General features: G+C 45.1%; 1 protein-coding gene across 3 annotated transcripts in view; it reads left to right on the plus strand.

Annotated features, from left to right (window-relative positions):
* LOC113573739 (WD repeat-containing protein 7) overlaps positions 1-15,000 on the plus strand; it is a 121,021-nt gene that overhangs the window by 84,987 nt on the left and 21,034 nt on the right. For all 3 annotated transcript variants that reach the window (XM_035527061.1, XM_035527062.1, XM_035527063.1), the window contains one exon: positions 2,748-2,934. In XM_035527061.1, coding sequence (XP_035382954.1) covers positions 2,748-2,934 — 187 coding nt within the window. The remainder of the gene's footprint in view (positions 1-2,747; positions 2,935-15,000) is intronic.

Genomic DNA, 15,000 nt, shown 5'->3' on the forward strand with positions numbered 1-15,000 from the left:
TATCTGTATCTGGTCAGCCCCCCACATCGGGTTCTCTGCTTCCCCCCCCCCCCAACCCCCTCCCTCTGTGTGTGTGTGTGTGTGTGTGTGTGTGTGTGTGTGTAAGGAACTGCAGTATTGTATGATGAATAAATGACTGTTAAGTGGCTCAGAGCTCTTTAGAAAATGCCACCACACAGCAGTGCATCGTTTCCATGCCTCGGGTGTTCACTTGTGCACGTGTGTTGCGGGTGTGCATTTCAGATTATTAATTGTCATTAAGACTAACTCTCGTTATCTATATGTGTGTGTACTTATTTTAGATTACTAATGGTCATTATAGCTAACTCTAGGATTGTGTGTGTGTGTTTAGTGTGGCTTATTAATGGTCGCTGTGCTTGACTCCAGGTGCGCGTGCGTGTGTATACTTGCTGCTAGTCTTAGTCTCTCCTGTGCTAGGTCATGGTGCGCTGACCTGTAGTGCTCCTCCCCTCCTTCATTCACTCACTGTAGCACAAAATGGCTGCCGTTTCCATGGACACACTCTGTGTGGTGGTTGTTATAGTGTGAAGGTGTGTAGACAGAGAGAGAGAGAGAGAGAGAGAGAGAGAGAGAGTGAGTGAGTGAGGGAACGCATGGGGTCACTGTTCCAGATCTGCATGCTACAAAGTGCACTGTTTACACAATTTACATCCTGTAAGAAGGCACATTATACCTCTCCTGGAATTCAGTGTTTGTTGTGGTGTGTATGTCTGAGTGTGTGTGTTAGTCCTGTAAAGATGAGAAATGCTGTTGTGTATAGGTATGTGGGGGTTTTTGGAGTGTGGGGGGGCTTTATTCTAGTCTGTGTAGTGCACTCATTAGTGTATGGATGATGGCCCTTTGTGTTGTCAGACATAATGTGCAAGGCTTTTCTGTTGACTTGTACGATATATATATGGCCGACATATTATTTGGCAGTAAAGGCCATTTTTAATTTTTAATCATTACTGGTTAAATATTGGAATTTCAGATGATGATGATTACAAATAATTAAGACTTCTGTTTAGGCCTTGTTTGTATATTATTACAGCTATAAGAAAAATTACAATAATCAGAGATAGTATCTTATTTATTTATTTTGTAAAATGCAGCCTATGTTTGGAATAATTTTCATATCAGTTTTAATGTTGTTGTTGTTATAGTTTTTTTTTTTTTTTTACTGATTACTCGTAAGCAGTCTGATTTTGCTAGCTGTGTAGTTTTGCAGTCGTAGGCCTTCTTTTGCCTGCACCATTTCAAGTTAGAAAATTAAAATGTAATGAAACTGTTATCCAGGCATTTACCTCTGACATGTCTGTGGAAAAGGAATGAATGATCCATTTTTAGAGTTTAATACGTCTTACACCCACTGTAATTATCGGTTATTATATCAGCCCAAGGAATTCAGTATTGCTGCTTCCCTAGTTTGATGTACAATTACATAAACATATGTTGTGCATTTATGCACATCTAAGATATGCATCTGTGTGTAGCAGTTGTATAATGTTTTCTTTCCAGCAGTAATTAATGTGCACAGCGTTTGTGTAAGAATTTGCACTCAGGGGCCAAATGTATGTGGACAGGTCTCCTAGTTGCTGAGTTCAGGTGTGTTAGCCACATGCATTGTTAACAGGTCTATAAAATCAAGCACAGATGCCATGTGATTACCACAGAAGACACTAGCAGAAGGGTTTGTACTGAAGAGCTTGCTGACTTGACTTTAAATCTGGACCTGTCACAGAATGCCACCTTTGGCCAAAAAATCAACTCGATGGATCTGCGTCACTCGGTGAGGGAGACCTCACTGAGTGGGCCACCGAGGGCATAATTTTTGCGTCAGTTCGCTCAGCGTTCCAGCGTCTGTGGGCCTCTTGTTTGGACACACAATACCAGACACTCCAGCCGCTTGTGGAGATTGTTAGTCACAACAGAGGGCAACTTCATATTAAAGCTCATGGCTTTGGAATGGAGTGTCCAGCAAACTCATATAGGCAGGATGGTCAAGGGTCCACATACTTTTGGCCATATAGTGTGTCTGTATTTAATGTGTATAAGGTATGTGTAAGCACATAGATTTGTAAAAAAGAAACTGTTTTTAAACAGGTGCACTGGGGTGGGTGGGTGTGGGTGTGTGTGTGTGTGTGTGGGTGGGTGGGGGTGTGTGTGAGAGAGAGAGAAAGACAGTGTGAGAGTGCAGGAGCAATTGAGTAATGTAATGGCTAGTTAAACACTTGAGTAGGCACTCTTACATTCACTGTGTTTCTGCTGTTCTCAGCTTACACACACACCTCTGTCTGTATGGATCTGTCAGTTATGATAATTAAGGATGAAATCATCTCTCTTCACTGTAACATTTACCTGAACAAAAACATTAATACAAAAAAAAAAATAAAATAAAATAAAATAAAATTCACCAAAAAATTTTCATTCATTCATTCACACTTGAAGAGCAGGAAATTACTTTGTATTTCGCACCTTGGAATCTTTCTCTGTATGAAGCCACGGGCCTTTAAAAGTTTGAGTTATGTTTTTCTTTTTGGGCTTTGGCAGTACTATAACTACATTATGCCACTGAACAGATCTAGTTTCACTGAACTGAATTAACTGAGCATTTCAAAATGTTTTCAGTCACATTACTAATCTCCTCTTCTCTTCTTTACTTTCTCTCTCTTCCTTCCTCTCTGTCTCTCTCTCTCTCACTCTTGCGCTCTCTCTCCTCTCTGTCTCTTTCTCTCTTTCTCTCTCAGGTAAGGCATTGACCTTCCTGCTGCTGCAGCCCCCAAGCCCCAAACTTCCTGCCCACAGTACCATCCGCCGCACAGCCATTGATCTGATTGGCCGAGGCTTTACCGTGTGGGAGCCATATATGGACGTGTCTGCAGTGCTCATGGGTCTGCTGGAACTGTGTGCAGATGCTGAAAAACAGCTGGCGAAGTTAGTACACACATGCACTCACATACCTCTGACCTGATCTAGTGAGTACACCACACACACAGACAGTCATTCAGAAAGGAACATCTTCAGCAGTTCTCACTCATTCAGATTTCTAATCCCTTGAATTCACTCCTCCAGATCAGCTCTACACACACAATTGACAGAACTTACGTTTTTCCCCTTTATGCTTTGATTTGTTTATTTAATTTTGTTATATTTTCACACAGGGGCTTCTGTGGAGGCCTGTTTTCTATATATATACATACATGCATTGGGAATTAATATACTCCACACACTCAGACACCTTTTTATATTCACTTCCTAATTATGTCCCAGGCTGGTTATAACGCTCATGTGCTGGTGAGCTACATCAGAGATTCCTGATCCCGGTCCCAATCCCAGTCTTAATCCCATTCCTAGATATTGTATATGTTGGGTGTTTTCTCTCACGCACATTTTGACTTTGACTCAGCACACCAGGCAGTTCCCCAGCCCTCCGTGCTCCACACCACCTCTCACGCCCCAACACGGGGACATTGGGCCTAGAGGGCCAGGCCGCAGGGGCCCAAGCCTGGGGCCCCACCGAGGACAACATTACTGTATCAAGTTGATAAAAACATAACAGCACAAAACGTCAACCGAAGTTTTTTTTCAGAGAGAAGGCACTAACAGTAGTGAGGGCCGTACACGGAGAGGCATACCGATCCAGCAGTGAGGGCCGTACACGGAGAGGCATACCGATCCAGCAGTGAGGGCCGTACACGGAGAGACATACCGATCCAGCAGTGAGGGCCGTACACGGAGAGGCATACCGATCCAGCAGTGAGGGCCGTACACGGATAGACATACCGATCCAGCAGTGACGGCCGTACACGGAGAGGCATACCGATCCAGCAGTAAGGGCCGTACACGGAGAGGCATACCGATCCAGCAGTGAGGGCCGTACACGGAGAGACATACCGATCCAGCAGTGAGGGCCGTACACGGAGAGGCATACCGATCCAGCAGTGAGGGCCGTACACGGATAGACATACCGATCCAGCAGTGACGGCCGTACACGGAGAGGCATACCGATCCAGCAGTGAGGGTCGTACACGGAGAGGCATACCGATCCAGCAGTGAGGGCCGTACACGGAGAGGCATACCGATCCAGCAGTGAGGGCCGTACACGGAGAGGCATACCGATCCAGCAGTGAGGGCCGTACACGGAGAGGCATACCGATCCAGCAGTGAGGGCCGTACACGGAGAGGCATACCGATCCAGCAGTGAGGGCCGTACACGGAGAGGCATACCGATCCAGCAGTGAGGGCCGTACACGGAGAGGCATACCGATCCAGCAGTGAGGGCCGTACACAGATGTCACATCAAAATGATGTGATGTCACATCGACCAGCTATTTCAAACACCTTAGAGAATCACGTTCTGAATAGAGAGAGAAATGCACCATATCGACACATTTCACAGAATTCAGTTTCATGCTGTCTCATCTGTCTGTCTGTCTCTCTTTCTATCTGTCTCTCTGTCTGTCAAATCGGCTCACTCCGAGATTGGCATGACAAACGCTTTTGACATTTTTCTTGTCAACGCTTGAGTTACAGTTTGAGAATTTGGGGAAAACAATGGCAGAAATATGAACTAGAAACATTGAAGTAGAGCAGCAGCGTGTTTGTGTTCTAGCTTGTCCATGACAGTGTTTCAGGCAGCAGACGAGGTTGTGGTGTGCTAATGCCCTGCACTCCCTACCACGTCTGGTCGTCTCTGGATCTTTGAGATGCAGTTAAATGTGGGACGCTTAGTATGAATTTTTGTGGAAAGAATCTTCTCCCATCCTTTGTAGCATTTGGTTAGAGAGTGTAGCTCTTCTTGGGTTTCTCTGCTCTTCTGGCAGCCATGATTTTGTGTGTCTGCCCAGACGGTGCTCCGTGAGTCTGGACTTCATCGGGGTGGTTCTGCATTTTTTAGCGGTCACTGTGGTCAGGTAGTCTGCCATAGTGTTTTTAGGGCCAGATAACATTGCGTTGTGCTTTGTGGTATGATTTTGACGTGTTGTGGTCTGGTTCATTCTGATCAGGTTTGTTGTTTTTGCTCTGGTTGCTTAGCCTCAGTATTAAAGACTTTTGTAATGGTGTGAGTGAGGGGGGCTGTGCATCCAGAATGTGTATCTTTATAATAAATGAATATTGGCCTAATTCTGCCCTGCATGCATTAGTTGTGGTGTTTCTGTTAACATTTAGGATTTGTTTACAAAACTTAGCAAGACTCCGTCGGGTTTTTGTCCTATTTGCCAAATTATTGATTACTAAGCAGACCCCACACCTCCCTGCCACATTGGGTTCAATAATTGATTCAAATATTTATAGCCAAATTTTAATATTTGTCATTTTATGTACAGGAAGCTCTACGCCCTTTTTCTCTGAGTTCATTTACTGCAGGATTAAAATGAAATCTGGATCTTTTTTGAAATATCATAACTTTTTGTTTAGGTTAGGATTGCCACCCAGGACGGTTCGGTTTCTAGGCTGTATCTCCAGGCGGTTCAGTGCCACACGCCAGTTCTGGCGGTACTGATCCAGCAGGTCAAGGTTGTGCTGTAGGCCCTGTTCAGTGGGAGTCAGCAGAGCCAGTTCATCTGCACAGGGCATTTGATGTCATGCAGAGAGAACCCAGGGACCGTTCGAACATTGGCACCACTGTGTAAATGGAGTTGGGCTTAAGCTGCAGCCCTGACTCACTCCGCACTTCTGAGAGAAGAAAATCTCTTCACTTATTTCCCCCTACACCACTTTCAAGACGTTTGGAGAACAAAGCTTTTTGTTCCAAACAGAATCCAAATCTCTCTCTCTCTCTCTCTCTCTGTCTCTCTCTGTCTTTCTCCCGTTCTCTCTCCCTCCTCCAGCTGACCTGAGAAACGTGGATGGAAACGTCTCTTTTCCTCCGAGGGGAGGACGGCATAATGAGATTGGAGGGCATTAATATGATGTAATGATGTCAGTGTTGCTGTGTGGCAGGACCTTTAGGAAGGAGAGGGTCGGCCCATATGTTTGGAGCTTAACCTTCAAACGAGGTTAGCGTGAGGACGTGACGCAGCGTGAGGGATAACCCCAGCCTGCGCTTATGTCATTAAGATGAAATCCTATCGGAGCAAATTTATTATGAATACAAATATGTCTGCCTTTTTTCGGGGGTTGCGTGCTAATAGGGTTAGCGCAAAATGGTGCTCATTTTTCAGGCTGGGTCCAGTGGCGTGGCGCGGGAGGGGGGCTACACTTAGCACGCTTAAAATACCAGCGACACACAGGTAGAGAGACATACCGACTGAGTGAGGGAAGAAAACACTGAAAGAAGGAGGGGGAGAGAGAGGGGGAGAGAGGCAAGGAGGGGGAGAGAGAGAGGCAGAGAGGGGAGAGAGAGGCGGAGAGGGGGAGAGAGGCAGAGAGGGGAGAGAGAGGCGGAGAGGGGGAGAAGCGGAGAGGGGAGAGAGAGGCAGAGAGGGGAGAGAGAGGCGGAGAGGGGAGAGAGAGGCGGAGAGGGGAGAGAGGCAGAGAGAGAGAGGCGGAGAGGCAGAGAGAGAGGCGGAGAGGCAGAGAGAGAGGCGGAGAGGGGGAGAGAGGCGCAGAGAGAGAGGCGCAGAGAGGGGTAGAGAGAGGCGCAGAGAGGGGTAGAGAGGCAGAGAGGGTAGAGGCAGAGAGGGGGAGAGAGAGAGAGGGGGAGAGAGAGGCAGAGAGGGGTAGAGAGAGAGGCGGAGAGGGTAGAGAGGCGGAGAGGGGGAGAGAGAGGCAGAGAGGGGTAGAGAGAGAGGCGGAGAGGGTAGAGAGGCGGAGAGGGGGAGAGAGAGGCAGAGAGGGGAGAGAGGCAGAGAGGGGTAGAGAGAGGCGGGGGGGAGAGAGGCGGAGAGGGGAGAGAGAGGCGGAGAGGGGAGAGAGGGGGAGAGAGGCGGAGAGGGGAGAGGGGGAGAGAGAGGGAGAGGGGAGAGGGGGAGAGAGAGGGAGAGGGGAAAGGCAGAGAGGGGTAGAGGGAGAGGGGTAGAGAGAGGTGGAGAAGGCAGAGAGGCAGAGAGGGGTAGAGAGAGGGGGAGGGAGAGGCAGAGGGGGGAGGGAGAGGCAGAGAGGGGAGAGAGAGGCGGAGAGGGGAGAGAGAGGCAGAGAGGGGGAGAGAGAGGCAGAGAGGGGATATGGTGATTTTATTGTCTCGTTGCCGCTCTGGCTTGTGTGCTCTTTCTTTCTTTTATTTTCTCTCTCCCTGCACTCTCTTGGTCCTTCTATCCTTCCCTCATTCCATGTCTTTCTTTCTCTTCCTCAGTCTCTGTCCCTTACTCCTTTTCTCTTTCTCTATCTCTCTCTCTGTCTGTCTCTCTGTGTCTCTTTCTCTCACTCTGTCTTCCTGGCCCATTGGAGACGTTCTTCATGGCTTGACCCCCATGCCAAAATGGCCACTTTGGTCTGGGTTATTTACGAGGGCAAAATTCACTTAGCAACCAGGGGAGATGTGGTCAGCGTGTGTGCGTATGTGTGTGTGTGTGTGTGTGTGTGTGTTTTACTGGAGCTGTAGAAGACATGTCTGACTGAGCTATTGAGCTTCTCTAACACTTTAGCTGCCTCACTCAGGAGTCAGAGATATTGATCTTAGCATCTTTTGTATTAGGTGAATATGTCTCTAGCATACATAATACATCTAAAATTAGTCTGTGTGTGTGTGAGAGAGAGAGGAAGAGTGTTGTACAGACTGATGGCATACTGTGCATGCTTGTGTGCGTATGTGTAAGTGTGTCTGTCTGTGTGCACTTGTGTAAGCGTATATGCAAAGGTGTGTGTATGTCTGTGTGTGCGCGTGTACAAGTGTGTATGCAAGGGTGTGTCTGTGTGTACAAGTGTGTATGCAAGGGTCTGTGTGTGTGCGCGCGCGCATGTCCATGTCCATATGTGACTGTGTGTGTATGGATGTATGTCCGTATAATATAAATGAGTTGTGCCATTATAAATGTGTATAAAAGTGGATGTTTGAGCTTGGTGGACGTGTTGATTTGAATGGAATGTGTGTGTGCGCAGAGGGTCTTCGGGGGAGAGAGGGAGGGGGAGGACGAAAGTGTGTCTCACTCATCAACTGGCTTCTTTCACTCTCACTGCTTCATACTAACCTAAGCCCACCTTCACACACACACACAGGGAGAGTGCTTGGGAGAATAAAGAGACATCTTTTACTAATAGGTCAAATAATCCACGTTTTTTTTAGTTGTTTTGGCATTTTATCAGCTATAAGGTAAAAAAAAATGATGCACAAAGTGTAAAACTTTTTAACGTTTTTTTTGCTTGTTTGCTTGCTTTTTAGTCTCTCTTTCATCCTGCAACATGCATACCGCAGCTCCAAACATCTTCAGTTGGGTTGTGTGTGCTTGTGCTGTTTAATTAGTGCTGTGTAATTCTTGCGGCCAGTCATAGCAGGGTGTGTGTTGTGTTGGTACAGAGTATGTTTAGGGTTCCATAGGTGCTTCCTTTATGCCGATTGCTCTTCTGATCGAAGTCATTGATCAGTTATTGGCAGAGGGGTTGCAGCTGAGGCGACTGGAGACAGTGTGCCTGTCATTTAACCACTTATTCCCAGTAATCAGCTTCTCACTGTCAAATAATCACATTTCATCTTTTTTCAGCAAGAAGAAACTATTTTATGCAGTCTAACTATCTGTTTGGTTAAGTTCTTTCTTTTTATTTGTGTGTGTGTGTGTGTGTGTGTGTGTGTGAGGGAGAAATTGTCTTGATTTCCACCTGATTGAGTGGATGCGCGTACGTGCCTACTCCAGACCATTCTTTCTTTCTTTCTTTCTTTCTCTCTCTGTGTGTGCCAAGACGCTGTTTACTGAAGCGGCGTCTCTTTAACTTGGCTCATATGTGCACTGTGGCTAGAGCTATGAGCTCTCTCTCTCTCTCCCCCTCCCTTAACACTCACTTAACACCTGTCCCCACTATTAACCAAACACCTGTCCCCGCTATTACCAAACACCTGTCCCCGCTATTACCAAACACCTGTCCCCGCTATTAACCAACCACCTGTCCCCGCTATTAACCAACCACCTGTCCCCGCTATTAACCAACCACCTGTCCCCGCTATTAACCGACCACCTGTCCCCGCTATTACCAACCACCTGTCCCCGCTATTACCAAACACCTGTCCCCGCTATTACCAAACACCTGTCCCCGCTATTGCCAACCACCTGTCCCCGCTATTAACCAACCACCTGTCCCCGCTATTACCAAACACCTGTCCCCGCTATTACCAAACACCTGTCCCCGCTATTAACCGACCACCTGTCCCCGCTATTACCTACCACCTGTCCCCGCTATTACCAAACACCTGTCCCCGCTATTAACCAACCACCTGTCCCCGCTATTAACCAACCACCTGTCCCCGCTATTAACCAACCACCTGTCCCCGCTATTGCCAACCACCTGTCCCCGCTATTGCCAACCACCTGTCCCCGCTATTACCAACCACCTGTCCCCGCTATTACCAACCACCTGTCCCCGCTATTACCAACCACCTGTCCCCGCTATTACCAACCACCTGTCTCCGCTATTACCAAACACCTGCCCCTGCTATTACCAAACACCTGCCCTTGCCATTACCAAACACCTGCCCCCGCCATTAACCAACCGTCTGTCCCTGCTATTACCAACCACCTGCCCCTGCTATTACTAAACACCTGTACTGTATAAGCACATGTCTTTTCTGTTGTAATCTGGATGGTTTTATTTTAAGAGCTTGCTACCTAAATTAAATATGAATATGATGAGAAATAAAAATAGGATTGACTGATTATTTACAAATATTTATTGATTAATTCTGCTAAGATGGAGCCGTTCCCTGCCCCTGTGATCGTTTGCATGTCTGACGTGGCCACAGCACAAGATAATGCATTACTCAAGTCGAATGGATAACGGAACTGTCAGTCACTGGTAATCCTGTGTGGTTTTGTCCAATTGGAAAGATGGGGAGCGACTCTGAGCTTTAGGTAGCATAAAATGCCTTTATTCTGGAGCATTACAAAACTGGCTGTTAAGTGTGCGTTAGCTGGGAGTATGACCTAGAGGACATTCTAAAGGCTTAGAGAAATAGATATTTCAGGGACTCGTGGACTTTGAAACCCTCCTTGCTTTATAAATTATGCTAAAGTTTTATTATTTCTGCCTCTTTCCTTTGAAAATAAATCGTTAAAAACGGTCCATGTCTGTGTTGTGAGGGGATTTATGTTGTTGGTGTTTAAAGACCCTGATAAACAAATATGCATGTTATTTTTTGCCCCAAAAATGTGCATAAAACCTGAATAAATGTGAAATATTTATTGTTATTATTTTTTTCTTTGTGAAATCGTCCTGATCAATGAGGGAAAGTAGAGCCAGGAGCTCACCAGAGTTACACAGACACACACACACACACACACACACACACACACACACACACACACACAACAGCCCCACAAGTCCTGTCTGCCTTCTTCAGAGGAAGAGGAGGAGGGGGACAGTGGGCGGCGTTCCGGCCGCAAGGCTCAGCCTCCGTCTTTCGGCGGAGGTTATCGACTAATTTGGTAAGTGGAGTTTTCAGAGAGGGCACGTCTGGAATCCTCGCACATGCGAATGGGCTGATTTCAGCAGTAATCCCCCGCCGATAACGAGACGTCTGCGTACTTTCTCACGATGAGTCGAACGCTCGGCGTAGACGTATGTGAGCACGTGTGCACGCGCACACATCACTGTCACGCTCACAAACGCCCCACCCCAATCTCTCTTACACAAATACACACCCTACACCCAACTCACACACACCACACTCATAACGCGTGCACACACACACCCTGCCCGAATCACACACACACACGCATCTCAATTACACACGTGCACATATACACGCATGTACGGATTCTTGGCCGTGTCATTATTTTTGTATGTGGACATGGTGAAGCAATATGAAACATGGTGTTGAAATACAAAGATGTCCTATGTGTAAACAACTGGCAATAGTCATTACAGTAGCATCAGTGAGGTATATATTTTTAATGAAATACTAAATAAATTACTTTTGTATGGATGGATTTTTCATTCCTTTACTTGACCTAAATGACTGGTAATATTGTGTAGCTCATACAGTTTATTAGCTGTCACCAACATGGGATGGATCAGACTAAACGACTGCTCTGTGTATATGTTGTGTTTATATGTTTAGGAATAAACTTTTTCAGGCCAGCGGGAATGTGGTATCGTCACAGAATGTCCTATCTGTACCTGACAGACTGCTGAAATCATTGATTTCTAATTTCATTCAATGGAGGTGGAGTTTGGGGGGGGGGGGGGGGGGGGGAGAGTGTGTGTGTGTGTGTGTGTGTGTGTGTGTGTGGATGCTTAAGGCATGAAACTCTTTATCTCAAAGATTAAATAAATAGGGTGAAGGAATGGATGGGTTTCTATAGCCTAAATGAACTTCCTCCTGTTAGGGCTCTGCTGTAGTTCTGCTTATCCTCCTCTCACATGGTTAATTCCATCTTTAGAATAAAAATAAAAGGTTCAAAAAGATTGATATTTCTTTAAAGTAAATTACAGCAAAACTTATTTATATACAATTTGATTTGCAGTCTTTTTTGATAAGTTAATGTCAGATAAAACAATATTTCCATGTTTCTTTGATATATTTATATTTCCATCTGCGTTAATCTGTATTATAAAATGTTGGCTTGGGTTTTTTCTTCTGATTTAAAAAATATTTTCATATATTACTTTGACTTTTTAAATGACATTTTTGATGATGAATTTGGACAAGGCTATTAATACTTGTATAAATAGGCAGCTGACAATGAATTTTTTATATTGAATTATTGGTATTATTTTGCTATATCATTTTATTATTTAATTACCCAAAGTTTTATTATTTACTTACCAAGTCTCTTATTCATTCATTTGTGTTTCTTTGTTGTAGCCCATTCCTTCTTTCTTTTGTCTAGTGACATTTTTCTAAAATAATAATTAATTAATTAATTTGAAAAAAAATGTAAATAAAAAATGACGGAAAAAATAAGACCAAAACAGTCCATAAAATATGAGATGTTTGAGATTGGTTAGGGAGCTGTGGGTTTGGAGGGAGGAGGATGATGGTGATGAAAGTGGGGTTTACGAGGATGACGAGTCAGACGAGTGCCTGTTCTTTTTATTGCTTTATTTGGACAAAGTGTTTCTGAGTGCAAACCCCACTGGGCATGCTGATGACTACAACAACACCACCACACAAACAAAACAACAAAACATAAACATGAACAGTGATGACCCCCAACCCCCCATACACACACCTGCACCCACACACGTTTCAATTCAGGGCTTTATTGCCCTGACTGTACCAGGTGCAATTTTGCCAAGGCAAATAGAATTTGAACATGATAGTAGTTTTAATAGCCATAAGTAACAAAATAATTTGTAAATAATAGTGGCAATAAATTATAATAAGCTAGATAAAACAAAATCATTAATAAAAACAGTAAATAGTTTTATAGGATAAATATTATATAGTGAGAGGTGTGGAGTGCCTTATTTACTGTGTCTCAACATGTTGAGAGGTTGTGTATTTGTTAGTATACTCTTCAATTTTACTATAAAATTTAGGCAAATCTGTGGTAATTTTTCAAAACGAAAGTGCTGCTCTGTCTCGACCGTATCTCACAGTGACCACGCAATCTCTCTGGGCTGCCAGGGTTGTTTGTACAGTGCCTCTAAGTAGTATTCAACCCCTGCAGGTTTTGCAGGTTTCACATTTGGAGTTAACTTAGCATTGTGAAATTTGGACTGTAGAGGCGCCTACACATTTGAAAACTATCTTATTTCTCTGTTCGTTTGTTTTTTTTTAATTTTGCAAAGTTTACCAGAGGGTCAATTATTATTCAGTCCCTCAAACCACCAGAATGTTGTTTGGTTCCCTCAAGTATTAAGAAGCAATTGAGGTATTAAGAACAATGAACTTCACATGCTTGGATTAATTTTCTGTTTTTTCCCACCTTTTCTGACTATAAAAGCCCCTCCCCAAACAAGTGAACAGCACTCATACATGGTCAACATGGGAAAGACTAAGGAGCATTCCAAGGCCATCAGAGACAAAATTGTGGAGAATCACAAGGCTGACAAGGGGTACAAAACCCTTTCCAAGGAGTTGGGCCTACCTGTCTCCACCGTTGGGAGCATCGGAAGTGGAAGGCGTATGGAACTACTCTTATCCTTCCACGGCCTGGATAGCCTTTCAAAGTTTCCTCCCGTGCTGAGGCCAGGCTTGTCTGAATGGTCAAGGCTGACCCAAGGTCAACAAGGAGGGAGCTCTGGGAAGATCTCATGGCGGTGGGGACATTGGTTTCAATAAATACCATAAGTAACGTACTCCACCGCAATGGACTCCGTTCCAGGCGAGCCCATAAGGTACCTTTACTTTCAAAGCATCATATAAAGGCCCGTCTAAAGTTTGCTCATGATCACTTGCAGGACTCTGAGGCAGACTGGTTCAAGGTTCTCTGGTCTGATGAGACCAAGATCGAGGTCTTTTGGTGCTGACCACACCCGGGGCGTTTGGCGAGAGGATGGCACTGCATATGACCCCAAGAATACCATCCCTACAGTTAAGCATGGTGGTGGCAACATCAGGCTGTGGGGCTGCTTCTCAGCCAAGGGGCCCGGCCATCTGGTCTGCATCCACAGGAAGATTGATAGCACAGCCTACCTGGAGATTTTGGCCAAAAACCTCCGCTCCTCCATCATGGATCTTAAGATGGGTCGTCATATCATCTTCCAACAGGACAACGACCCCAAGCACACGGCCAAGAAAACCGAGGCCTGGTTTAAGAGGAAAAGATCAAGGTGTTGCAGTGGCCTAGTCAGTCTCCTGACCTTAACCCAATTAAAAACATGTGGTAAGAGCTCAAGATCAAAGTCCACAAGAGATGACCAAAGAACCTAGACAACTTGGAGAAGATCTGCATGGAGGAGTGGGATTACTGCAGAGACCTGTGCCGGCCTGATCAGGTCTTATAAAAAACGATTAATAGCTGTAATTGCAAACAAGGGTTATTCCACAAAATATTAAACCTAGGGGTTGAAGAATAATTGACTCTAATTTTTATGTTTAAAATGTATTAGAATTTAATTGAGCAACTTGTACTTTTTGTTTGTAATATTTAGGCATCTGTTAAGAAATGCTACTCTTGTTAAAAGTTTGGAGGCTCTACCTTATTTGCAAATTGTTGAATTTGCAAAATCTGCAGGGGGTTGAATACTACATGGAGGCACTGCATCTGCCCGTTTCTCTGGCCAGACTGTGCTCACTGTGTCTGTGCTTGGTGAGGTCTTTCTCTGCTCTGGATCTCTGACAGTGTGGAGATATTCTGATCATTCATCATCTCTGTTTAGGTCCAGCTAGATCTAGTTTTGGTGTCGTCGTCCCAGAGTTCCAGATGGGCTTCTTTGGACTGGGGTCAGCAGTGCTGTTTGGGCTCAGTAGGCTCAGTAGTCAGTCTCAGGACCAGTTGACAGAGGGGGTACCCAGAAATTTCAATTGGGATGTTTATTTTTTAGAATTATTTTCTGACAGCATGGAAAACTCTTTGTGTGTTTGTGTGCTCTCTCACAAACATGCAGACACACACACACGGGCTGATTTATGATGTATTTGGGACACATTTGCAGTGTTGCAGTTTAAAAGCTGAGTGTTACCACGCCAACCCAAACGCTCCTGCCCTCTAGTTATTACCTCTTCTGTCTGTACACTGGTCTTGAGGCAGAGCACGTGAGTGTGATACAGGACCACGGTTGGAGGAGGTCTGAATACATTAGTAAGGAAGCTGTGTGGACCCTCTGGATCCGTCTCTTTATGAATTGTGTATGAAAGGCTCAGGGTCTGATCTTCCTCTAAGCTGAGGTATTAAATGGAGTTTATTTAGTAACATAGGAAAAGAGAAAGCTCAGCTGTTCACCCGCCACCATGCTGCTGGTGAATGAGGGAAAACTGTTGAACTCCCTGTGCATCTGCGTTACGGATCAGCACAGACTTGCTAT

Source organism: Electrophorus electricus, chromosome 6 (genome assembly GCF_013358815.1).
Source record: "Electrophorus electricus isolate fEleEle1 chromosome 6, fEleEle1.pri, whole genome shotgun sequence".
NCBI lineage: Eukaryota > Metazoa > Chordata > Actinopteri > Gymnotiformes > Gymnotidae > Electrophorus > Electrophorus electricus.